Source organism: Protopterus annectens, chromosome 16.part0 (assembly GCF_019279795.1).
Source record: "Protopterus annectens isolate FY-2018-M chromosome 16.part0, PAN1.0, whole genome shotgun sequence".
NCBI lineage: Eukaryota > Metazoa > Chordata > Ceratodontiformes > Protopteridae > Protopterus > Protopterus annectens.
This window is the reverse complement of record NC_056750.1, coordinates 616,178,001-616,205,820: the sequence shown is the minus strand read 5'-3', so window position 1 is coordinate 616,205,820 and position 27,820 is coordinate 616,178,001. Positions and strand designations below refer to the sequence as shown.

Below are 27,820 nucleotides of genomic sequence, written 5' to 3'. Positions count from 1 at the left end.
GCGCTTTGATAATGCAAGCACTTTGCATTATGAATGTATTCTGTAAAGACATCTCAGAAGCTGACTGGACTCTTTGTTTTTTTTGTTTTTTTTTTTTAAACAAGAAACAACTTTATTTAATTATCACATATGACATTTATATAAATGAAAACAAACCATATTGCCATAATTTTAGTTGCAAACATTATACATCACAAACCATATTGACATAATTATAGTTGCAAATGTTATATGTCACTTATAATCTATCCAGTCATTGTCACTCAGACATTGCATAACTCATTCAAATCCTGCCTTTTTTTTAAAAACTCATTCTTCCTCTACATGTATTGTTCCCATAATTCTCATTTTTTTCTATGTAACTTGTGCCTACCCTTTTCTAAAGATACCAATTCCAGTTGTTTTTATCTCTGTCGCTATATTCACTACTTCCAGTAAATTTGGTTTAGACTTTCATTTCCATTTTCTAATAGCTGCTTTTCTGGCAGCCATCATAATTAGACTCGGCAATTCTGATTCTGTATCATAGCTCAAAAAAATAATGTCCTTAGCTATACCAATTTACTTACCAAGTATCTCTGACAGAGCAGTACTCCCAGAAAATATGTTCCTAGTTATTTCTTTCTTCCTCATCACACTTCCAACATTTGCTATCTACCTTAGGAAAAATTCTTTGGAGTCTGTTTGGGGTATTAATAATACCTATGTAAACACTTCCAAGCAAAGATCCTAAATTGTCTAGATTTTATTGAATATTTGGGAGATATACATACATCTCCCCAATGGTTCTTTGTAAAATGCTTATCAAATCTCTCTTCCCAATCCTTTCTAACCTCCTTGAATTGATTCTTATGGTTATCAAGCAATATTTTGTATGATCTCCTAATTATTCCTTTTTAAATGCAGCTTCTGTTCTAGATTCCAGTAAAAACTCTACCAGTGCTGGTCTTTCACTTAGGATCTGCCTATTTCTTTCTCTTTGCCCATATTCTGATATCAATCCTTGATAAGGAAGGCAATCTCTAGCCTGCAGTCCAAATACATTATTGACCTCTTCCTATTCTATTACCTTTTCCTCTCTAATTATTTGCTCCCAATACTTTGGTTCTTTTGCCACTTTTCTCCAATAAATTCCAGCCCTTTCTTGCCTGCTGTCTGTATCCCTAATTGTAGTCAGCCCTCTAGGAATAATTTATTTTCTCCATTCCCATCTTGGCTTAGTTCTTCTGCTACTTTATGAATATAATATTCTGCATGGTTATTGTTATTGTCCTTAAGGACCTGCATCCAAAATCCCAGCCTTTCCTTGTTTATTGTGCTTCCCCGCTGTTTCGTCATTATCCCCTTCCACTTTGAATTATAGGTTTCTGATTATGCTATGTATAGTAGCCTTAACTGTGTAGTTCTGAAATACCCCATTCAAATCAAGTAATCCTAAAGCACCTTGTTCAGTAGGAAGAATCAGCTTATCCCACTTGACTCTTGCCATCTTCTTCTCCTAGATAAAATCATTCAGCAGTTTATTAAATGCTACTCACAACTTCTCTCACTGATAAAAATATGCCTGACCTGTGTATAAAACTAAAGGGACTAAAAACAAGTTAACTGCTTGTATATTGCTATCCATATCCATATAACAAAACTTCCAGTTTCTCAATTTCTGTATTATATTTTGTTAGTCTCTTCCTACATATCCTTACCTGCCACACCAGAATCCTTTTTTAATCCATACTCCTAGGTACTTCATTTTTTCATATCCCCATAAATATGGATATTGTTGAACCAGTCCATGTGTAGGTGCATAATTTAAAGCTATTGCCTGTGCTTTAGCCTCATAATTTTTGCATCTGGAAACGATGTAAAACTCAGAATATTCCACAACACTGAAATGGCCTTTTCTGATTTTATCAGGTACAAAATAATACCATCTATACCAATTATATATTTGAATTTCTGAGTCTCTTATTTTCTTTGCCAGTGGTTCTAAATATAGTGCAAATAACAAAGGGAAGGAAGACAACCCTGCCTAGTTCCTCTGCTCAAACAGAAATTATCAGAGAGGAATCCACCCACTTTAATTTTCACCTCTGATCCCTCATATATCCTCCTAATCAACCTTATAATTCTATCAGAGAATGTAAATGCTTCCATTCTCCTGCTCATAAACTCACAGCTTACTCTGGCAAATGCTTTTGCTGCACCAAGACCCACCAACAACAGTGGCATTTTCTTACATTCACCTTCCCTCTGGATCACCAGTGTTCTGTTAATGTTGTCAAAAGTTTGCCTCCCCTGTACAAAACCACATTGATCCATATCTATCAATTTTGGCATCACCTTTGTTATTCTTTTAGCCATATAGACATAAACACTTTATAATCATGGTCTAGGATTGACATGGGCCTATATGAAGATGGATCTGATGGATATGATGGGTCTTTACCCTCTTTAGGTATTATAGCCACCACTGCTTTCTTCCAGGATGTTGGGGCTTCTCCTCTACTTAAAATACTGCTAAATCCTTCCATGTTTTTATAAGATTTTCCCTCCTAGCTTCCAAACATCCACAGGAATACCATCTATTCCTGGGGATTTTCCTGTGGCTATCCAGCAGATGATTTTGGTCATACCATTTCACCTTCTTCTTCCTTAATGGCTGAAAAGGTGAAAAGTTATGACCAAAATATTCTGCTATCCAGCCTCTGCCAAGTGTTTCTCTCAAGATCATTACAAACCCAGATGCTCACCTGGCTATGTTGTCAGATTTCTCTGCCATTACCTTGATGGAGGCCGTTGAGGATCCAGCTGGTAGCTTGTCTGAAGAGGCTTTGCAGGCATCCATCTAGGATATTCAGAGGGAGCCATAGTTGACTTTTTTTCTGAGGTGCCTGGGGGAGTTCCTCAGTTTTTAGTTGGGAAGATGTTCCTGCTATGGTTCTCAACTGTTGTCTGGGTCTCAGCCTTCTCAGGACATTCCCTTAAAAAAGGAACACAAAATTAAACATGTTTCTTCTGCTTCTAGTCTTTAAAGCCTCCTCATGGGGTTGCAGTTCCTGCTCTTCCTTGATTCTCAACTTATCCTAAAAGGCCCAGAGAACAGGATTCTTCTGATGATGAGTCAGATTTTGCTGACGAATCCCTAACTTATTCTACTCAAATTCCTTCTCCTTTGGACTATGGGTCAGAGGAGGCAGAATGCATTAGTCCTGATGATCATTTGGAGGAAATTTCCTTTGGGGACACATACTCTAGGATGATGGATTTTTTTAAGTGGGATTGTGCTGATCTGTGATAAGTTGCTGCAGTTGGATTCAACTAAACCTGTGGCTATTCCTCCTGTTTTGGCTGCTTTGCTGGATGCTTTCTCCAATGCCTCTCATGTGCTGATTCTCTCTCCCATGCTCCCAATAGCCTGACAGGTTTAATAGGGTTTCTGATGATTGTTTTTTTTTTATATAAATGTCCTTCTGCTGACCACTCGATAGTGTCTGTAGCCTCTGATAAGCCATCTCAATTGCTTCCTTCCCCCAAGTTATTGTCTTCTTACAAGGACAGCAGAATTATGGACAGGCTAGGTAAAAACATTCAAATGTTTTCTACCCTAGCTTTTAGGGCTATTAATTATCAGACCCATATGTATAGGTATGTTTTGGCTCTTCTTTCTCAGGCATGTTGACTTATTTCTGATTTTCCATACTCTGAAGATAAAATCTCTGTTCTTTCCTTACTAGGACTTTCTCTCAAATTGTTTGTTATTCTATTAAATGTAGTTATGATGTGGCACATACCTCTTCTAGGGCCACTTTTTTAGTTCGGTTTTGAGGAGGTACTCTTGGCTTAGACTTCAACCGCTACCTGATGATATTAAAACTAAACTGATGGATACTCCTCTGAATTCTAAACTTTTGTTTGGGGAAGCTGCTGCTGCTGGCTTAAGTTCCCTCAGGATAAATGTAAGGCCTTATAGGAGCTTAAACGTGTAATCTGATGTTGTTAATCTTCACCCAGTCTTTGACAGTGGGTTCGGTTCCAAACCCTCGGAACCAACTCGCTCTCCAAACTCTCGAGCCAGGCACTACTCATAATGCTCCTCATAAAGATTACCTCAGATGTCATTTGCCACTTTGCAGACCAGACGTGTTCATTACTTCTCTCGAGCTTTGGCTAGTTATTTTAAGTGTTGTCAATTTTTTCAATCTCTTTCTTAGAAATTCTCCTTGATATTGATTTCCTGTATTCTTAGTACTTCTACCCGCTCCTCTCCTTACTAATCAACTTTTCTTCTTCCTTTCTGTTACTGTTGGTAAACTGTCCATTACCATCATTGGTAAACCTTCCTCTCTTGTTTAACACTGATAAAAGTATCTCTTAATACCATCACTGGTATTGTTTTTCTTCATCTTCTCTTTCTATCTTTAAAAAAATTCTTTCTGCTAATTTCCTTTACCATTGATTATGGTGAACCAAAAAGAAAAGCTTTTTCCCTCAAAACCTTCCAAGGCCATCTCAGGAATCAAGAGGTGTAAAAAATGTGAGAGTAAAATGCCCAACTCAGATGGACATACCCTTTGTGTGTACTGTCTTGGCAGGATTCACCTGCAAGAGAATTATATGATTTGTCACACGTTTTCTACCCATACTTTGACAGACAGAAAAAACAAGCTAATTTTGAAAGGGCTTCTGAAATCTTCCTTCGATGAGGCCATCTTTCGGTCCAAGGAGAAAACTAATGCTTCAGAATCTTCTTCTCATGGATCAAAGAAAAGATCATCCTCGGTTCCGAGGTCTTTGGAACCAACTAGAAAGATTGAAAAAACTTCCTCAGTACTGAAGAGTTCATCGGCAACAGATGACTTATCTACACCAATTAAATTTGCTTCGGAGCCAACAGCCTCTACAACAGTACCAATGGATTAATTGGTACTTAAGCTTTTGGAGCTGCCTGCACTCCCAAGAACTTCCTACTCCCCTTCTGTGGACTCTTTCAGAGATACCCCTTTTGTGGAAGTGATACCTCACAGGTCTTCCTCCACTGCATCCGTACTGTCTATTAGGAGTCTGTCAGAGGCTGACATTATGAAACTAGTGGATCATCTACTTGTGGTGAGAGGATTACCTTTGGTTAAGAGCCAAACTGGTATCGAAACTGTCCTTCCTATAACCCCCTCATACCCTCCTCCTCTAACTCTAGGTAAGCCTTTGGAGCCTTCGATCCAGACACTCCCAGCTCCGACTGACTCAGTTCTAACAGCACTTTCATCTTCAGTTCCGAGAACCATCTTGAGTATCTCTGTGCTTTTGACACCAGAGACCTCCCTGGCTCAGGACTCTTTGGTCAGATCTGAGATGCATTGTACCTTTTCAGTTCCTTCGGAGCCATCTATGCCTCTTGGTGCCTTGGGTCTTGTAGTGTCGACCCAGGATCCTGTTCCAGAGGTGGTCTCCTCAGTGAGGGTTGTGACCCTGGTTCCAAAGGAGGCTATTTCGGTTCTGGGCTCCCATCCATCTACGGGGGGGGGGGGGCTGCTTTCCGAATTATGGAGAAGGCATTATCCATTGGGGATTCTCAGTCTTTGCCATACCTGTCAGGACATAATTCTTCTTCTTCTCGACCTGAGCTACCATTAGTCTCATCCCTGGGACAGAGGGCACAAAAATCACAGGTGATTCCCACTTTAGTGGTCTCCTGTTTGGACACTTCCCCAGCTCATGCCCCCGAGGAAGTTCCTGTGAAGAAGTAGTGCAAGAGGAAGCACCTGGACTCCTCTGAAGAGCCAATCCCCAAGAGACCTGATTGGATATTATCAACACCTAAAGTAGAACCACATTGGTCTAAGGGAATTCCTGTTGACACCATGGTGATAGCGACTTTCACCAAGAGGGAACTTGCTGAAGAGAGTCCTATTATCCATCCTTCTAACAAGGAGTCTAGGATGATGTATAGATTTGGGAAGCATGTTTATGCTTCACTGACCTTCGCTCTAAGGTCCTTGAATTATATGGCACACTTTACCAGATTACAGAGAGATTTGATTAAAGGACTTTCAAATACTCTCTCAGAAGCAGTGGCTGAAGAGGTTTATGACAAAGTTTCCTCTCAGCTTGCAACCCTAGATGCTATCTCCAATTCGTCCATGAGGCTAATTGTACATGCAGTTGAAGGGATGACCGAGGCAGTGGGTTCAGGTATAGCCATCAGAAGGCACTACTGGATGCACTTTTGTGACTTTGCGGAGCCATTTAAAGCATCGTTCGTCAATGCTGCTTTTGACGGCTCCACCCTTTTTGGCCCAAAGGTTAGAGACACTCTAGCAGGAAGTGAACAAGATGGTAAGATCCTATCTGCCATAGGCATACATTTCTCCACCCCTCAGCAGCCTTATTCAAGGAACCAAAGGAGTGGGAGACTATGGTTTAGAAATTCCAAAGGGCCTTTCCAAAGACTTCTCCCTGAGCAGAGAAGGAAGCAATGGAAGACACCACCCTAGGGGGAGAAATGGACTGCAGAAGCAGGTGTCCAGAGAATCTTTTTCTGGGACTCCCTATCATTAGCCCTGAAAGGGTGTCCAATTGCCTTTCTCTGGTGGCAGTCAGGGGGGTGATTATCCCTGCACCTACCGGCCTGGCAATTAATAACCTCGGACAAATGGGTGCACAAAATAATATCCAGAGGCTACCAAATCCCACTATCTATAAGTCCCAAAACCCAGAAAAAGCTCCCAGATGTTCCACCCAATCAAAGGGAAGCAGCAGTCATAGAAATTCAAAAACTGCTCAAAAAAGAGTAAGCCAAGAAGTCCTACCACACCAAACAGGATCCGGGGTTTACTCAAGATTCTTTTTAGTGCCCAAAAAAACAAGGGACTGGAGACCCATTTTGAATCTCATCCACTTCAACAAGGCAGTTCAACAAAATAAATTCCAGATGGTCTTGGTACAATCCATACTTCCATTTTTGGAAAAAGGCAATTAGATGTGCTCTGTAGACCTCCAAGATGCTTATTACCACATAAAAATGGAAAAAAGCTCCAGAAGATTTCTATGCTTCAGGCTAGGAGCCAGTCATTTCCAGTTCGGAGCACTGCCTTTTGGTCTCACCACAGCTCAGTGTGTTCACCAAATGCATGGCAGTGTTTGCAGCTCACCTTAGACTGCAAGGTTTTCGAGTCTTCCCGTACTTCAACAAATGGTTCCTCACTGCTACCACCAGGCATCTCTTAGAACAGGCAAGAGATTATCCCATAAATGTTTGTACATCTCTATTCATTACAATAAATTTCGAAAAGTCCAAACTTCAGCCTTCTCAGCAACTAGACTTCAGTGGTGCTGATTTAAATACTGCCTCAGGGATTGCTTCTCTTTCTCCAGAAAGACTACAGAGTATCAGGGCCCAAGTCAGACAAATTCTCCAAAACAACAGAGTCCCAGTGAGACTTGTCCTTCAAACTTTAGGCTCTATGGCCACTTTAAGTCACTCTGGTTTCTCTAGTGAGGTTTCACATGTGAATACTGCAGTGGTTACTAGCAACCCAATGGTCTCTAATACACCAACCAATGTCTCACCTAATCTTGATTACCAACTATTGCATACAAGACTTCAAATGGTGGCTTCACTCTGACCAGATTCTCTTGGGCCGGCCATTCACCCTACCTCAGCCCCAAGCCATAGTGACCATGAATGCTTCCCAGAAAGGGTGGAGGGGGCATTACCTTGGAAAGACAGTCCAAGGCACATGATCCCAACTGGAGGCCAATTTGCTCATCAACATTCTAGAAATGAGAGCAGTGCTGTTAGCATTGCAAGCATTCCAAGATGCCCTATCTCTAGAGACAGTTGCACTTCAAATGGACAACATGTCAGTAGTCTGGTATATCAACAAACAAGGGGGGACCAAATCTTACCCACTATGTCGAGAAGTACTCGGAGTTTGGCAATGGGTGATTTCTTCCAACCACTTTCTGATAGCAACGCACATTCTGGGAAGTTCCAGTGTGATAGCAGACTATTCCTATGCCTCACGAGTGGCCTCTGAACCTTGTAGTGGCAGACAGGCTTTTTCACCATTGGGGTCAACCTTGCTGTGACCTATTTGCTTGTCCCCTGAACAAGTGCAGGAGTTACTTTGCTCTAATCCCCTCTCTGGGGGAGTCACCCAGAGATGCTCTTCTCTATCACTGGCCTCCCAGTCTGTTATATGCCTTTCCCCCCACTCTTCTAATCTCACAATTCCTAAAGAAAGCCAAAAAGGTGGAGAATTCAATGATCCTCATTGCCCCCTTCTGGCCTCGACAAGTTTGGTTTCCCTTCCTCTGGCTTCATCTGATACGAAAACCATGGATCTTGGACTTAGTTCCAGATCTGGTAACTCACCCAGAGGGCACAGTTCACCCCAATCTCCAACATTTCAAGCTCACTGTGTGGCTTCTCCAATTTCCATGCTCACCAGGCATCCTTTCCTTTATTCTGCTGTCCAATGTATAATTACTGCTCATCACAAATCTTCTACTAGAAAACTATATCAAAGCAAATGGGAGAAATTTACTAGCTGGGCCTTGAACAAAGGTCTGGACCCTTATACCAGTCCTATTCATGAAGTTCTGGATTTTCTAAGTACACTTTTTCAATCTGGTTCCTTCACATCTATGATAAAAGTTCATCTGGCAGCAATTTCAAATTTTCATTCAGACTTGAATGACTCTGCTCTCATGTCTCACAAGCTTTGTGAAGCTTTCTTAAAGGGACTCCTAATACTAAAACTCCCTTTTAAAGAACCAGCTGCCCCTTGGGGGTCTAACTATTCTTCTTCAAGCTCTTACTAAGACCTCTTTTGAACCATCAAGGTCTTGTGATTTGAAGTCTTTATCCTGGAAGACGTTATTTTTGGTGGCTATTACCTCTGCAAGAAGAGTTTCAGAGCTGCAGGCCCTATCATGCAACTCACCCTATCTAATCTTCCACAAAGATAAAGTTGCACTCAGAATAAATCCATCCTTTTTACTGAAAGTAGTCTTCGAAACCAAAATTAAACAGTCACTACAATTACCAGTCTTTTTCCCTACTTTCTCTAACAAAGGGGAATATGCCTTTTGTTTACTAGATGTGCACAGACAGCTACATTTTTATCTTCACAGAATAAAGGATTTCAGAAAATCAGATTGCTTATTTGTAACATTCTCTTCCCTCCATATGGGAAATCCAGTTGCTAAGGTTACTTTAGCTAAATGACTCAGAGATTGCTTTACATTTATCTATCTCTCTAAAGGACTCCAACTTCCCAAGTCAGTTCAAGCTCATTCAATGAGAGCTGTAGTGACATCAGCAGTTTTTCATGCCAGAACTTTTCTAGACGACATCTGTGCAGCAGCCACATGGCTATCTCATCATACCTTTATCACTCATAACAAATTAGATCAGGTCTCAAGAGGTCACACATCCTTTGGCTCTGTGGTGTTGGAATATTCTTCCATAAGACCTCCCAAGGCTAAAGTAGCTGGGGATTCTGTTCCACTGTCAAGGACTGGGTGAAGATTAATAACATCAGATAAAGAATTTATGTCTTACCACAGCGTTCCATCTGTGTTGTTGATCTTCACCAATCCTTGACATCCCAACTTACCTTCCCCCATCCTAAGACTCTTAATAGATCACTCTAGCCCTGAGCTGATTTCTCATTAAGGGCTCATATATGGCCTCATTCTCTATACTATCTGTAGATAACCACATATTTTTGTCTATATACTATCATTTGGCAAACTTGATCTGAGGTAATCTCTGTGAGAAGCATTATGAGTAGTGTCTGGCATGAGGGGATGGAGAGCTCGAGCTGAAAGATACGGCTGAGCCGGTTCAGAGGGTTTGAAACCAAACCCACTTGCAAGGATTGGTGAAGATCAACAACACAGATGGAATGGTAAGACAATTTCTTTTTTGTTTCTCCTGTGCCTAAATTTCAGAGAAACTACCCCACTAAGCCTGCCATTGTTTGTAGACAATCCTGCCCTTCTAGTAAAGGTAAGAAGAATGGCAAATGGACTCCTCCTGCTAAGGCTGCACAGTTTTCGGGGACTCTGAAGCCTTTCTTTCTGAATATACCAGGTGCTGTGTGACTATCTCCTCTCAGCCACATTTCTCTTTCTCCTAACCTTTCTGTTTCACTTCCAGTTCAGCTTCAGATCTCTCAGGATTCTTAGGTTCTGTCGATCATTCATCAGGGGTGCTTCATGGTATGGAAATCCCATCTTCCTTTTATGTGCATTCCTCAGCCTTATCAGGAACAGCTTCCCTTTTTCCCAGATGTTCTTCAAGATCTCTTGCTTCAGAGTACTATTCAAGGGGTGCTTGCATTCCAAAAGGGGAAAGGGTTCTACTCCAGATTGTTTCTTGTGCCCAAAAAAGAGGACACTTGGAGACCTCTTCTAGACCTCTCTCATCTAAACAGTTTTCTAAAGATGCCTTCCTTTCAGATGTTGTCCCTTTAGATTCTGTTTCCTCTTTTGCTCCCTTCAGGCCTATATGGTGTCTCTGGATTTCAAGGATACTTATCTCCATATGCCGATCATCTTCTTTTCAGGAAGATTTTGCATTTCTCTGTTGCTTCCTGACATTTTCAGTTCTCTGCTTTGCCCTTTGGCCTTTCTACTGCCCCAAGGGTGATCACCAAATGCCTTGTTCCCATGATTGCTTTTTGCAGGCTTCAGTGGATCCAATTATTTCCTTACATGATTTATTCAGATGTCCTCTCCGGAGACCCTTTTGCAAAATCTTCATTTTGCCATTTAACTTCTTCAAATCCTGGACTTTAAAAAGTCTACTCTGACTCTTTCTCAGGATCATGCTTTTCTGGTTTCTATGATTCAGACAGTGACAATGCCTGTATCCCTACCCCCTCCAAAGGCCTTAAATCTCATTTCTTTCTTTCACACTCTTCTTCCTCTGACTTTCATTGCTGTCAGGGAGTTCCTGAGAGTTTTGGGTTTCATGGTTCCCTCTGGCCAAACTTCATATGAGAAAGTTTCAGTGGTTTCTGAAGTCAGTGTGGCTTCAACATGCTCATCCAACAGAATTCTTAGTTCTTCTTCTTTCTTGTCTCAGACAAGAACTTTGCTGGTGGATTCAGCAGTTGTCGCTGAATCCAGGGATCCCTTTTCAACCCCTCTTACCTCTCAGGAATTGTTCCTGGATGTTTCAGACAAGGGACTTTTAGCTCCCTAAAGGTACAGGTGGTGTGGTTGCCTCATCAGCAGAAGGAGCACATCAGTGTCAAAGAAATGAGTGTTCTCTGCTGGCTATTTAGGCCTTTCAGTCTCTATTTTCTCCAGGCCCTCTCAATGTGTTCACAGACAATACCACAGTGATGTGGTATATCAACAAGCTGGGAGGAACAAGATCTTATCTTCTTTGCCAGTTGGCACTTTTGTTATGGGATCTTGCTTTTCAGTGTCAAGTGACTTTTTAGGCAGTTTATATCCCTTCCAGTCAGATCATCATGACAGAGACTCTGAGCAGGCCCTTAACTCAATCCCATGAATGGATGCTTCACAGGGATGTGTTTATGGACATTATCCACCAGTGGGGTACTCCTCAAGTGGATCTTTTTGCCTCCCCTCTGTACAGACAACATCCTCTGTTTTGTGCCAGAGTCCCAGGTCCTCTGGTAAGAAAGTTGGGCATCCTCTTATTTTCTTGGAAGGGGATGCTTCTTTATGCATTCCCTCCCTTTCCTCTCATTTCGAAAGTCCTATTCAAAATTCAGCAGGATGCTCCCAAAATCTTATTGGTGACTCTCTTTTGGCTATGACAGCACTGGTTTCCTCTTCTTCTGCATCTAGCCAGGGGAAATCATCACAAGTTGCCTCACAGGATGGATATAATCACATAAGATAAGGGATCTGTTATCAATCCCCCACCTGTCCACTCTTCAGTTGACATTGTGGGTGATAGGATTTTGATTCCTCATAGACACCTTTTTTTTCTGGGGACATGCTGCAAGTCCTGCAGGAAACCTATGACTAGGAAATTCTACTTATCCAAAGGAAGAGGTTCTGTTTTTGGTGTCTCTCTCATACCCTGGACCCATTTACTGTGGATGGTCCTTTGGTTCTGTCTTATTTGTGTGAGTTACTCAATGCTGATTTGATCTGTTCTTCTATCAAGGCCCACCTATTGGCTGTCTTTGCTTCTCTGCCTTTATCACTTCCTTTAGCTACTAGATTTGAGGTGAAATGATTTCTTAAAGGCATCCTTAATATTAGACCTCCCAGGAAGCATGTTCCTTCTCCCAATCTTAATTTTGTTTTGGAGAAGTTGACTAAGGCTCCTTTTGAGCCTGCTGCTACAGCTTCCCTGCAACATTGTTCCTGGAAGACTGTTCTTTTATTAGCTGTTACTTCTGCCAGACAGGTGTATGAATTGCAGGCCCTTAAGGCTTGTCCTCCATTTTTGATTTTTCTCAAAGACAGAATGTTCTTGATCCGGTGCTGGCGAACCTTTTGGGTTTGGTGTGTCAAAAGCTCCTGGCACAAAATAATTCAGTGCACTTCACATGAGCAATGAATGTAGAAGCAACTTCTTTGGAAACTCGGGTGTTGATGATTGCTGGCATGTCATCCAAAATGTGGCGTGTGTCACCTTTGACATGCGTGTCATAGGTTCACCATCAATGATCAATCTATTAATCTGCATTTCTGCTCTCAAAAAACTGACAGTGAGAGGGTACAACATGCTTTGGACATGCATAGGCAACTTAGGGTTTATTTGGATATGACTAAGGCTATTAGAAAATCTGATCAGTCATTTGTTTCTTTTCATCCTAGATTCTAGGACCTAGATCTTTGGGACTTACTGTATCCAAGCAAACTATTTTTTTCTTGGATTTCTAAGTCTATTTCCTTTTGTTACACTTTTCATGGCAAGACTCCTCCTTCTTCAATTAAGGCTCATTCTACTAGAGCTATGGCTTCTTCTGGTGCTTTTTTCAAAGGTTTAGATACTAATTCTATTATTGAAGCAGCTGCCTGGACGTCTGTACATACCTTCACCAAGTACTGCAAGTTGGATGGTATTTCTAGAGCTAGGCCTGGTTTTGCTAGTTCAGTTCCTCATGGTTTTTAGGGGACTTTTCTGCCCCTTCCTCTTCCCAAGTTTCCTCTTGTGCTTTAGCATTCTCCCATTAGCTAAGAATACTACAGCAGTGAATGTAAGGACATAGTACAGTTGTGTAAAATCTTACCATAATGGTAGATGTCCTTGCCTTCACTGCAATATTCACTCCCACCCTCCATCCCCCTAGTGCTTTACCTTCCTGGATGTACGTGTTACCTCTTGGGTTCTTTGGACTAGTGTTTCTCCTGGAGTAATCAGTTCTGTGTTTGGTATGCCTGAAAGTCATCTTTGTGCCCTGTGTTATGCAGGGAGCATTTGGGTGACATTTGACATACCTTCAAAGCAACAGGAGTCTTTGGAAGACTGGCCAGATGTGGGGCTTCTGCAGCAGGGGAATGCTATTTGTTAAGAATACTGCAGCAATCTACTGTTATGGTAAGCTCTTACACAACTGTACTATCTTCTAGTCACTTCTTGTACTTTTTTTCTGTCTGTCAAGCATTTTTCATTGAGCTATTGGAAAAGGTTTTACTGGCACAGTCTCTCTGTGGTCTTTATTACCTAAAGAACAAGAAGCAGAATCTCCTGTTTTACAGCTCCCTTTTTGTTGGACAAACCTTTGTATTTCCTCCTTAGTATGTTCTGCATCAAAAATGATTTTATCACTCCAGGAAAGAATATTCTAAAGACAGCTGGGTACAGCAGTTTGAATCTCACACATGCTTCTTGATATTCCTTAATTACTGGAATAAATTTACTCCTCTTCTGCCTGGTGTACAGTAAATAATAATTTTCCAGAAATATTCTACTGTCTCCCACTTTAAGTACTTTGTCCCTCTGCCACAGTTTTGTCAAAATCAACTCCTGCTGGTGGTAGGATTCCATCTTTACTATTAAAGCTCTAGGTTGCTTTCTCATAGCCAGGTTTGGAGCATACATATGAAGTACTCTTTCAATTAACAAATCCTGCAGTGGAATACCAGTCCAGTTGCTTATTTGTTCTTTCATAAAATTAATACAGCATGTTCATTCCAGATTCTCTGGTACAGCAGGTAATCTCAAGTTTTCCCTACGTGCTCTGTTCTCTAATTGTATTATTTTTTGAAACATCCCTTCTTGAGCAGTCTCGTATTCAGCCAGCCTTTTCTACATTTTTACCTCTGATTTTCTCAGTTTTATCACCTCATTTGAATATCTGTTTAAATATTCTTCCATTTTTCCAACCTTTTATTGTTTGATTTGATATACTCATCAATGTTTCATTTACTTTTTCCTCTAGGTTACTGGAAGTCATGTGTTGCACTAAAGCTGGAGATTGCACTGCTTTTTGCTGAACAGCTGCAGAATTCTTCCCCCTCAATGTTTTTTCCTTACCTTTTGTGATTAATTTTCTTTGAAGTTCTCTGAATTTCCTTTTTGCTGGCATCCAGGCAATGCATTTACTAGCCATTTACTGAAAAGTACTCAAAAATATGAATTCACTTGCTCTCTCGAAAGTTTCTGTTGTCACACTGGGAGAGTTGAAGTTAAACTGTTAATGTACAGCCATCTTGGAAGTCTCAAGCTGACTGGACTTTTGACTCTGTTAGCAATCACTGTTCAAATTTAAGTTATTTGCCATAGGAAGATGGAAACAATACTAGGCAAGCAATCACAAGGACTATAAGAGGCCTAGCCCATAAATCTAGATAAAAATGCTTGATGGAAGATACTGTTTCTGAAGGTTCACAAGTATTGAATAGCTTGTCAGCTGATGAATAGTTACTTCTCTCGACAGTGAAGACTCTGCACTTTGTTTAGACTGTGTTCAGAACTGAGCCATAACTGTACAACCATGACACAAGGCAAGTGAAAAACTTTGTAGAGCATCTTGCATTGTGCATGTATTTGTAGTACTGAAAAGGAGGGTTGAGTCATCTGCCTACTAGATAAGCTTTGGTTCTTTAAGGTGAATGCACAGGAAAGATATAAATATCAAGAAGTAGTGCAGTGGAACTGGTCAACAGTTATACATTGTATGAAATGTATTCAGAGCATACAACTGTGCACTATTCATAGATTATGTCATACATTATGTGCAGTGAAACTGGTCATTAGTTGCACATTATATGATATGTATTCAGAGTGTATGACTGTACATTATTCATATGACTATTATATCTAAATGACTTTGTATGTTGTCTGCGATCTTCTGTGAAGTTCACACTGTCTCAGCTCTTATGTACTGTGTTTGTTGTACTATGAAGTAACAAAATAGAGATGCTTTTTCAGTATTTGTAAATTTTATTACTGGATCCTCTCTGAAAAAGGACGTTGTCCAGCAGGGCTAACCTGATCAACAAAATTGATCAGCTATTCAACTAGTCAATCGATTAGCCTCTCTGTCAATTAATCATTCATTCATTCATTTAGTCAATTAATCCAGTATATTTAATACATACAGCAAACATTTTAGTGTCTAGTACTTAGCAGCTAGTAGGTTTACTCAAAATTTGAGCAATGTCTTAATGAATCCCAACTAGAGAAGATGTACATGGTGGACACAAATGGCTGACAAACAAGGTTATGTAAACTGGAGATATACATAGCAGCAACAAAGGTCATTTAAAATATGCAGACATAAACATAAGGACAGGAATAGTGCCTTGCTGGTTTTTCAAACAACAATGGAGATGATTAGTGATATTAAAACGTCTTAATGAATCCTAACTAGAGAAGACATACATGGTGGGACACAAATGACTGACAAACAAGGTTATGTAAACTGAAGATATAAATTTATACATAGCAGCAACAAAAGTAATTTAAAAATATGCAAACATAAACATAAGGACAGGAATAGTACCTTGCTGGTTTTTCAAACAACAATGGAGATGATTACTGATATTAAAAGGTAATTGTAAGCCTAGTATTAAAATTAGAGCTTCACAAAGATAAAAGTTGAAAATGAACTAGCTATAGAAGTGTGTCACATAGTAATATGAGGTCACCTAGGAAGTATAATAAAAATAAAATAAAATAAAGTTGAAAATGAAACAGCTATAGAAGTGTGTCACATAGTAAGATGAGGTCACCTAGGAAGTGTATTATAGATGTTAAAATTCTCAATGAAAAATCACTGTTTTTATGATCACTGTAGAAAAATTTATATCAGACATTTTGGATAAAAGGAAGATAACAACACTAAGCATATACAAGAGTGGCCACCAAAAAGGAACTCACATTTTATAATTGTATTAGATGGCACATAGAAAGAAAAGCAGTAAGGAATAGTGATACAGATAAGCTATTCTGCTGTGTAACAGGAAAAATATTTGGGCCAGAAGTATTGCTGTGGCTTTATTACCACTATGCAAATTGCTAACAGCAGGTCATGTGCAGCATAGAGTTCAGATTTGGATTCTAGCTTTCTAGATGTGCACAGGCTAGATGTTGTTACTGTAAGAGTAACTGCAGTGTTGCAGGTACCCTACCACAACTTCCATGAGGAAGAAATGGATTTGCAGTACTGGAACATTGTAGAGACCTGTAATTACTTCAGAAGGCATAACACTATATCACTGTATACATTTTTAGATGACATTGCATTAGTCCTCAAGGTAGCAGGTGATAGCTCCTAAAAAAAGTGTCAGCTATGTGAAAAACACAGAAAGTAGGTAGAAGTTGTGTTGAGTGGCTGACCTCCCATAAAAGGTGGTATACACTCATGTATATTCTACAGCAGGACCTGTCATCATCCGCCCATACTTCCCTGACATTTCCATACTGACAAGCTCAGATGTGCACGGCTTTATGACCATCAGTCATAAGAAACATATTGCAGAGAGTATTTCTGCCATAGTATGCCAACAGAAGACTGATGTTTTGTTCTACTGTAATGGCTGTATCACTGCTGTGGTGATATGATTTTGGCTCACACATAGATATCTGTGTAAGGTTTGATCTTGTGAGATGTTGTATATGATGTATGCAGTTCATGCACAGTAACTTGAAGTTTTCCTTCTCATTCTTACTAGTCTGTGTTTACCCTGGGTACTGCAGCTGGAGGCCTTTTTGGAATGATCCTCAATGACATAGTAGGACGGAAGCTAAGCATCATGCTTTCTGCAGTGCCATCTGGAATTGGTTATTTTATTATGAGCAGTGCCCAGAATGTGAATATGCTGTATGGTGGAAGGATCTTAACAGGAATCGCCGGAGGACTAACATCTGCATCAATCCCAGTAAGGATATTTTGAGGTCATTGTTTAATCGGGAAGTAAAACTAGACTGCAAAATATGTGAAAATGTTTTATTATTTATATATCAGTGAATATGTACCATACTGCACTACCCAGTAATATGGCATGTCGGACATCCTAGTAGTTAGCAGTGAATGAAATGCATCTTGGCACACCACATCTGATACTTAAACAATCAGCTCATGGATAGTCAATAATTATAAATCACATTCCTACCTAATGTGTTTCTGGGTTACAAGGACATCAGTTTTTAGACCATCACCCATTTGTGAAAACAGAATGCATGCAGCTGGACTGAGCTCTGAACTGAAAGTACAAAGTAACCATTTCCACAGTATATGTGTGTGTGTATGTAAGTATATATGTATATATATATGTATATATACATATATATATATATATATATATATATATATATATATATATATATATATATATATATATATCAGAGGGTTGTGGTGGTTCTCCTACCACTTAACTTTTGGTTTGCTGAAAGTGGCTTTCTTTCAGTTATCTTTGCTGTATTGTCTGCTGGAGATATTTACTTTGAGGGATCTTCATGAACCCAACCATGTGTCACATACTGCATGAGTTGGCATTTGCTGACAGACTCGAGAGAGAGAGAATGTAAACAATTTAGAATGGCTAGGACATTAGGGAGGTGACTTTTCCAAACTTCTGAGAAAAGACCTAAGTCAAATTGCTGCATACCTGCTGGTGGTGGTTGTGAGGACTAAGAATCCAGTGTATATAACGTCGCTGGAGTTTCATGAAAGACAAATGGCATGAAATTACAGTGAAAAAAGTCATCAGGCATGAATACCTCTGTTTTCTTCTTGACATCTCAAGTTAAAGGAAAACTCCACCTTCTTTACAGTTTAACTCAACTCTTAGGTTGCTTTTCTCCCTACAATACAGTTCCAGTATTGTGTAGGTACTAGATACCTGTGTGTACTTTTCACTGTTGAATCAAATGAAGGGAAGGGCCACCCTTGTTTTTGACTCATAGAAGAGTATAACGCATTTTTTGTGTACTTCCAGTTCATACTTATAGCTCCTTATGGTGTGCAGACATTTTTTTGATCTGGCTTCTTTAACTAAATGACTTACCAGCTAATAAGCATTATTAGAAAGTATAAGGATTTATTAAGAAAACGACACTAAGATTGTTAATCTAGGATGTCCTGCAGAAGAGAAATATCACAGTTTGTCACTTATTACTCATATTTTCATATTTATGTTCATATTTTCTTAGTTGAGAGCCCTATGTGTTACTCAGGGGTGTAGTGTGATATGAAATGGTAGGAGACAGGAACATTCATTGTTAACGTTCATTTATATACCACTATACCTGAGATATTCTCAGGAATCCTACTATTATTTTACCCCACCTCCTTTTATCCATCTCAAATCTACCTCTTAGAAAACTAATAGCCCCTCTAATAAAAGATAAAATGTAGTTAGCACAATTTCTTCTGCATACTCTTATAATCATACTGTGTGTGACTACTGATACACTGATATACTCATTATATACAGAGTCTTGACTCTTATTTCTTATCCTTTTATTTCTTACTATGCATATAAATTGTGCTGCTACCTCAGTATGATACAAATGTTACGGTCACTTGAAATTTTGTATTGACTGCATAACTGTGTACAATTATTATTGTGTGTTGCATATGATACTGTTTACATATGTTCAGTGTATTAATGTATGGAGCTTTTTTCCCTGGGCCTCCATTGAAAACGAGCAGCTCTACCCAGTTGGACATTCCCAGTAAACAAATGTAAAATAAATAAAATTTGGTTTATTGATTATGAAAATAAATAATATTCATTTAGATACTTAATACTTCAAAAACCAAGTGACTTACAGGCTGTTGCATGTCATCAGGTGAAACATTAGATAATGCTGAAGAAAAATGTCTTTAATATTTACACTATAAGTTGCACAACTTGAGAGAAATTCAATGTTATTTATACTGCTATTTATACAATTAAGCATATGCTTTCATATTTCTGTAAATATCTCAATAAACATGCACTCCTAGAGGAAGTTCTTGTTGCCAAGCGAAAGCTCTTGTCCAGTTAAGAAAAATGTTCTAATAATATAGACTTAGGTTGCAGAACTTTTGAATATGTTTGTTATTTTGTTTGTGAAAATTTAGCAAAAAAATAATTTTGGGTTTGTGTAGATTATAATATATTATAGTACTTATGGAAAGACTATTAATGAACTAACTATTATCAGTGTTAGGAATACTTACTGATAGCATTGCTATATGAACAGTTATAATATCTTTTATTGTTCACAATATATTTGCATTTGTTTATCATATGATGTTAAGTTGTCAATCTCGCCTTCATTCTTGCTGGATGGGTTCGGAGCCGATCCTCGGCTCCGACTTGGCACTTGCTAAGCTCAAGAGTCACTTCCACCAGCTCGAGGCAGCCCCATATCACATGATGCAAGGCGGTGATTACCCAGATCTCGTTTGCCGCTTCGCTCATGAGGTAACTTTTTACCAGCTCCTGGTAAGTGAATTTTTCTCTACTTTTTTCTGAGACTTTAGTCCACCCCATTACTTTATATTTTTATATATATTACTTAGTTAACTTCCCGATTCACTTAGCCCTATTCCCGTTAGTGTCCCGTTCTCTTTATTTATTTTTTTTGCTAGTCGGGCCTTAGGTCTTTACCCCTCCTATATTTTTGTGTGTCTGTGTGTTTTTTCCCTGTACTGGGATTTATTAAATTAGTTTAATTTTTGGACTGAGTGTGTAGTGTGTGTGTGAAGGTACTCGGTCATGTCTAAAGAGGCTAGGGTCTCAGGCTTCAAGAAGTGTGACTCGTGCTGTCAGAAGATGTCTCTGACAGACGGTCACACTTCTTGCCTGGGACCTCTACACCTGCAGGACTCCTGTGCTATTTGCCACTCCTTCAGCCAGAGAGTCCTGCAGGAACATAGGAATAAACTTATTCTCAGGGGCTTATTAAAGCCTGAGAGCTCCCCGGCTAAGTCCGGCTCGGGGAAGCCCTCAAAGCCTCCCAAGGCCCAGGCTTCAGTGTCCAAGCCTTCGGCCTTGGCTCCGACTCCCTCGGAGTCGAGATCGGCTCTGGCTGGAGCTGATCCTTCCTTCTCTGAAGGTTCGGTATCGGCGCCAATCGGCGCCGATACTCTTGCTTCCATGCCTGTGTCGGCTCCGGCTGGAGCCAACACATCTTTGACCCAGCTCGGAGCCGACAAGTTGTCGGCTCCAACTGGAACCGAAGTTGGCTCCGTCGAGAAAGAGATCCAGATCTCCGTCGCTGGAGTCTATTCATTCGGCTCCGGCCTCTCCCTTACTTTTGGAGCGGAGCCATCGGAGCCAATCCTCAAGGTCTTCCAGACTCTCAAACCATGACTTGGAGAGAGTGGTGAGTAGACTGCTGAAATCACAGGCACTGGCCCAGATGCTTCATAGCCCGTCTCAGCAGACGACCGCTATTCCACACCCTCCAGAAATTCCTCCTTCGACTCTCCTTCAGAGCTCGGAGCCGGAGCTTATTGGATCTGTGACTGTTGGTGCTTCAGAGCCGATACCACTCCTTTCAGCTCCGTCGTCTTCGACTCCTATCTCCTCCTTGAGACCGTCCTTGGAGGGATCCAGTCATCGGGCTTCCCTTGTCGGTTCTGAGGGGGCGAGTGGCATCGGACCCTTGTCCGATCCCATTCTCCCCCTCAGAGCTTCGGCTTTGTTAAGCTCGGCACCGACATCTGCTTCGGAGCCTTCCCTTTTGGTGAGGCCGGGGATTCCTGTTTCCTCGGAGCGGGAGCTCTCGGTCCTCCCCGGGAGGGGAGCTTTCGAGGTGATGAGGAGTGTACTAGCCCCTGAGCTGAGTCAACAGTCGGTCCCTTTAGCTCCTCCCTCTTCAGTGCCTGTAGAAATCTCTTCCCACTCTCTTGCTCCCGGACCCAAAGATCCATCGCCCCAGGTTTCCCCATTGGGAATACCTTCCTCTTCCGAGGTTTCTCCTGATCCTTCAGGGGAACCCCCGCATAAGAGGACCTGCAAGAGGAAGCATTTAGACTCCCCTGAGTCTACGACATCAGATACCGACTTAGATGAGTCGGAGGGGTCCCCAAGATCCCCCTCTGAGGATGTCTCCTTTTCAGATATTCATGAACTCCTGAAACAGAGGGGGAACTGGCCCTCCATTAACCCCTCCGAGGATGAGGCGGTATACCTGGAGGCTTTTGGATCTCGACCCTTCACCTCCTGGGTGTCTCCGCCTTTCGACCCCCTCATGGATGTGATAGCTCGAAAGGTGTGGGCATCTCCTGATTCTGTGGAACCAGTCCCCAGGAGGCCTTCTAAATTTATCACGGCCCCCACTGAAAAACAGTTTCTCACCAAAGGTGTCCCGGTTGATGCCATAGTGGTGGTGGCCGCCACCAAAAAGGAACTTGCAGATCCTTCCGTATCGATCCATCCTCCTAACAAGGAGTCTAGGACCATGGACAGGTATGGTAAGCGGATGTTTTCCTCAGCGACCTTTGCTATGCGTTCGCTGAATTATCTATGTCACTTCACCCGACTTCAAAGAGATATCCTCAAGGAATTGGGTGAGGTGGTACAGGATCCATAAGCTGCTGGGGCTCAAGAGAAGATTGCCTCTCAGCTGGGAATCCTAAATTCCATAACTAACTCCTCCATGCGGCTCATTTCTTATGCAACCGATGGAGCGAGTAGAGCTGCAGGCACAGGAGTGGCTCTCAGACGTCAGTCCTGGATGCGACTTTGCAATTTTGCAGACCCCTTTAAGGCATCCTTCACAAACTCTCCCTTTGATGGGACAACTTTGTTTGTACCTCTGGTGAAGGACACTTTGACCAGGTGCGAGCAAGACGGCAAGACTCTTTCTGCCGTAGGAGTCCGTTTCAACACCCCTTCTAGACCTTACCCCAAAGGTCAGAAGGGAGGGAAAATGTGGTTCTGAAAATCTCAAGGAGTCACGCCTGACTCACGTGGTCAGTTTACCCCCAGAGGCAGAGGGGGTAATAACAACAGACGCCACCCTAGGGGCAGAGGGGGTCTGCAGAACCAGGGCAGCAGAGAGCCTCTCTCTGACAAGCCCTTCCAGCATCCCTGAGGTGTTGCCCGACTGCCCACCCTTGGAGGCAGTCGTGGGGAGATTGTCACTGTACCCAGAAGCCTGGCTTTCCCTTTCTCAAGACAAATGGGTACAATCGATCATATCCGAGGGTTACAAAATACCTTTCGAGAAAAGCCCCTTCCCTCAAAAAGGATCCCTTCCAGACGTTGCACCCAGTCTAAGGGAAATTGCAAAGCTAGAGGTTTCAAAACTTCTAAAGGAAAGGGCCATCCAGCCAGTTCCAGCAGACCATTTAGAATCCGGAATCTACTCAAGGTTCTTTTTGGTTTGCAAAAAGATGGGAGACTAATATTAGACCTCAGCAGACTAAACAAGTCTGTCAAAAAGACGAGATTTCGGATGGTCACACTTCAATCGATTTTGCCCTTTCTGGACAAAGACAACTGGATGTGCTCTATAGACCTTCAGGATGCGTACTATCACATAAAAATCCACAGATGCTCCAGAAGGTTTCTCCGCTTTCGGCTGGGGACCAGTCATTTTTAATTCAGAGCCCTGCCCTTTGGTCTCACCACAGCCCCCAGAGTGTTCACCAAATGCATGGCAGCGGTCACGGCTCACCTGAGACGTCAGGGATTCCAGGTGTTTCCGTACCTAGACGACTGGCTCCTCACAGCCACCACCAGGCATCAACTTCTCCAGGCCAGGGATTACACTCTACGTCTCTGCAGCCAGTTAGGGATTTCTGTCAACTTCGAAAAGTCTTCCTTATCACCTTGCCAATCTATTACTTTTATAGGCACAGATCTAGACACTACTCGGATGTCAGCAAATCTAACAAATCAAAGAATCCTGGATATCCAAAATCATGTTCGGATCATCCTATTCAGCAAAAAAGTACAAGCCAGGTTGGTCCTGAAAGTGTTAGGCTTAATGGCAGCTGCTATCACACTTCTTCCTCTGGCCCGCTTTTACATGCGTCTCCTACAGTGGATGTTGTTTACCCAATGGTCCTTCCAGCAGTTGCCCATGCGTCACAAGATCCTTGTCACACAGATCTGCAAGAGCCACCTATCCTGGTGGATTTCTTCCCCCCTAGTCCATCAGGGCAGACCATTTGTCGCCGCTGTCACTTCGGATGCCTCCCTGATCGAGTGGGGGGGCATTATCAGGGCAGGAGGATGGTCCATGGCACATGGCAACCATTCGAATACCACCTGCATATAAATGTCCTAGAGATGACAGCAGTGCTTTTAACGTTGCAAGCCCTCAACGACTTTCTTCCTTTAGGAACTATCGCAGTTCACACGGACAACATGTCCGTAGTATGGTATATCAACAAACAGGGCGGGACCAAGTCCTATCCTCTGTGTCAAGAAGCTCTCAGACTTTGGCAATGGGCGATCTCCTCTCAGCAGTTTCTGATAGCAATGCATATCCCCGGGAAAACCAACATCATAGCGGACAGGTTGAGCAGAGCTATACTCATGCCTCACGAGTGGTCTCTCAAACAATCTATAGCGGAAGAGATTTTTCAGAAGTGGGGCACTCCTTGCTGCGACCTTTTTGCTACACCCCAAAACAGCAAATGCCCAGACTTATTCTCTCTCTTTCCACTTCCAGGCCATCCCCCCAGAGACGCTCTAACTCAGGATTGGCCCCGGGGACTTCTTTATGGTTTTCCCCCCTTTCCGTTGATTCCTCAAGTGCTTCAGAAAGCTACCGACTTGAGAGCCAAGCTGATTCTCATTGCTCCTTACTGGCCTCGACAAATTTGGTTCCCGTTCCTTCATCGACGTCTCTTAGTGCAGCCTTGGCATCTGGACCCAGTTCCAGATCTTCTGACCCACCAGTCGGGTCAACTGCACTGGTCCATTTGTTCCCTCAACCTCACTGCTTGGTTGCTCCACTTCCTTCCTTAGCCAGGCTTCCTATGATCTCTAATCCCATTAGGGATATCATAGTAGCTTCTCTAAAGTCCTCTACCAGAAGGATTTACTCTAGCAAATGGCAACATTTTTCCTTTTGGGCAAGGTCTAAAAACATAGATCCCTTTACTGCCCCTATTCAGTCAGTTTTGGACTTCCTAGCTGAAATTTTTCACTCTGGTTCTTCTTCTTCCACAGTTAAAGTCCAGTTGGCAGCAATCTCGAATTTTCATGTCGGATTTGCAGACCAGAACATTAGGTCTCATAAACTTTGCAAAGCCTTTCTCAGAGGGATCTTCCTACTTAAACCCCCATGTTAGGGATCCTCCACCACAGTGGGATCTAAATTTAGTGCTGGCATCCTTAATACTTCCCCCTTTTGAACCGGCTGCTACATGCTCGTTAAAATTTCTCTCTTGGAAGACACTCTTTCTAGTCGCTATTACTTCGGCTAGAAGGGTGTCCGAACTTCATGCTCCCTGTGTTCATCCCCCTTACTTGGTCTTCCACAAGGATAGAGTATCTTTGAGAACTAATCCATCCTTTTTGCCCAAGGTTGTTTCTAAGACAAATTTAAACCAATCTATTGATCTTCCAGTATTTTTTCCCAATTATTCTGACAGGGCGGAACAAAAATTGCATTGCCTAGATGTTCATCGCCAACTCAGATATTACTTGGACAGATCAAAGCAATCTAGGAAGTCTGATCAGCTTTTTCTTTCTTATGCTGAAAATAAGAAAGGTCTCCCTGTTTCTAAGGTGACCTTATCCAGATGGCTGTCTTCCACTATTTCTTACATTTAGCAGCTTAGGGGCAAACAGCTGACCTCAATACCAAAAGCACATTCTACCAGAGGCCTAGCCACATCTACAGCCTTTCAGGCTAGACTACCCTTAGACACTATTTGTGCTGCAGCCACTTGGGCCACTCCTCATACCTTCGTCTCACATTACAAATTGGATTTGGCCTCCAGGGACAGGGCGAGTTTTGGTTCCACAGTTCTCAAGAGTCTGTTCCATTGAGCCACCCAGGATAGAGGTGCTAGGGACGCGGTCCCATCCAGCAAGAATGAAGGCGAGATTGACAACTTAACATTTAGAAGTTATGTACCTACCATAACGTTCCATGTTAGTTGTCTTCTCTCGCCTTCTTTCTTGCGTCCCTCCCTCCTGTCCCCCTAGCCTGGACAGACCTTGAACTATCCTCTTCTCTGGGAGATTTCTCCCTTGGACACCAGTTAGCTCAGCACTTAGTTACCTGGGTTTCCCTTACAGTTTTTTCTCAGGTTAGTTGTTCTTCTTCCCTTGGGGGAAGATAGTAGGTAATTTTTTCCTCTAGCTACCAAACGAGATCTGGGTAATCACCGCCTTGCATCATGGGATATGGGGCTGCCTCGAGCTGGTGGAAGTGACTCTTGAGCTTAGCAAGTGCCGAGTCGGAGCCGAGGATCGGCTCCAAACCCATCCAGCAAGAAAGAAGGTGAGAGAAGACAACTAACATGGAACGTTATGGTAGGTACATAACTTCTAATTTAAGTTTATTTTCAGAAAATGCAAGATGTGTTTAGGCTACCAGAGGTGTAACATTACACACCACGTAGGTGTTAATGAGTTAAGTTTAAGTTTTCATACAACTTGTAGAGGAATTTGTCTACATCTGCATAGCATACCATAGATGTAGAAGAAATCTGTAGTCAGGTACCGCTGACAACCATATACGGGTAATTAGCAGCTGCTGCAAAAAAGACGGAGGTCTGAAAGTGTTTTCCACTGTCTTCATTGCAGAGAGGAAGAGATCTTACACTGATTCACAGCTGCTTCCAATGTAGCCACGCCTTTCATAGCAAAACAAAGCAGTTAGATCAGTTAAGGATTCAAAGGCAAGTTGTCACCTCTTTTGATAAATTTACATAAGCAGCATCACATTATTGAAATGCTAAGCTTTAAACTTTAAATGTTTGTTGTTTATACTACTTTACAGTTAAAGATGACTTAAATGTGGTATCAAAGATGTCTGTCATATTGAGAGAAAAGTCAGAAAATATTTTTTCTTGTAAAGTACCAACACATTTACTATTTTCATGCTCTGCCACCACAATAATGCAAAACTACCCAAATCTTGACTTCTCTGCAGGAAGTGAGACAGGTGGCAACCCTATCAAACAAGTGTACTGATAATGTTTATAAGAAGGTCTTTTATGCTTTCTTGTGACATCCTTTCAGAGGAGGATGCATATTTGGTGCACAGATCCTTGGGAAGAGACATATTCCAGTGACTTTGTGACAGTCTTTACACAAGTGGAGTGCATGAGCATTTTCTAGTCAACAAAGGAAATGTAACAATTGACAGCAACCATGATATACAGCTGAATTTACTTTAGCTTACATGTGTTATGTGTCCTTTCATTAAAACATTAGGAAAGGGAAATTGAAGTACTTTAACTATCCATATCAATAAATAAATGAATGAATGAAAATAAAAATATTCTCACTGCTGGCAGTGGGGAACATAATTACTTTCAAATCCATTCTTCTACATTAGCAGCTGTTGATTATATATGAAACAGCAAGGATCCCTCAAAGCAGCAACAGTTTTGACACCTGAAGGAAAAGTGTAGGGGGAGGGGATGGTCAATTCATCTTCGACTACTAAAAGATACTTTGAACAAATGCTTGCAATTTAGCTACTTTAGGGTTGCAGCTGTATAACTCCTTAGTATGCTGTAAAACAACCTGTGAGACACAAATGAGGGCCATTCAAGAAATAAAAGAAGCCATACTGTTACAGAAGGTATATATAAAACAGTAACTGACACTAATCCCATCATATGTCAATGACATGAGAATATACCAGTACTTCCTGATGTCTGTCATGACATGAAATGGATTATGGGAAAGAGAAAGGTTTGAAGAAAAACAATATCACATTGATATGTCAAGCCCTACTGTTAGCCACTTTGCAGAAGACATATTAAAATGATATAAGAAGCAGTTAAGAGTGATTTTGAGGTGTTAAAATAGCTTAGAAAAAGATAGAGTAAAATAGATTTTTTAGTTCTAAGGTGGAATTTTCCTTTAATGAGATTTGTCAATAACCTAGTTTTGCTCAAGTGTTCAATTCTAGGCATGGGAAAGGAATCAAATTTGGAGAAACTATCTAGTGTCCTAAAGTCATTACAAAATGTTAGAGCCTCATGAGGTTTGGGAACTAGTACAATGAGACTATTCCATTAACTATGAGATTCAGCTCTGACCTCATTTGAAAACATTTTTCTGTTTCTTCCTTAACCGCTTGCTTGGCATTGGTTGTCTGCTAGTCTATATGGTATTAGATTTACTTTTACACCAGGGATTGTTTCAGGGTTATACAGGATTAAATTAGTTCTTCCAGACAATTGTTAAAATATGTCCTGTTCCAGAGTAAAAATTCTTATCTTGTCTTCAGGAT

General features: G+C 41.4%; 1 protein-coding gene across 1 annotated transcript in view; it reads left to right on the top strand.

Annotated features, from left to right (window-relative positions):
- Positions 1-27,820, top strand: part of LOC122790382 (solute carrier family 2, facilitated glucose transporter member 6-like) — a 338,986-nt gene that overhangs the window by 141,151 nt on the left and 170,015 nt on the right. Inside the window, exon 3 of the mRNA XM_044057896.1 lies at positions 17,119-17,325. Within this exon, the coding sequence (XP_043913831.1) occupies positions 17,119-17,325 (207 nt within the window). The remainder of the gene's footprint in view (positions 1-17,118; positions 17,326-27,820) is intronic.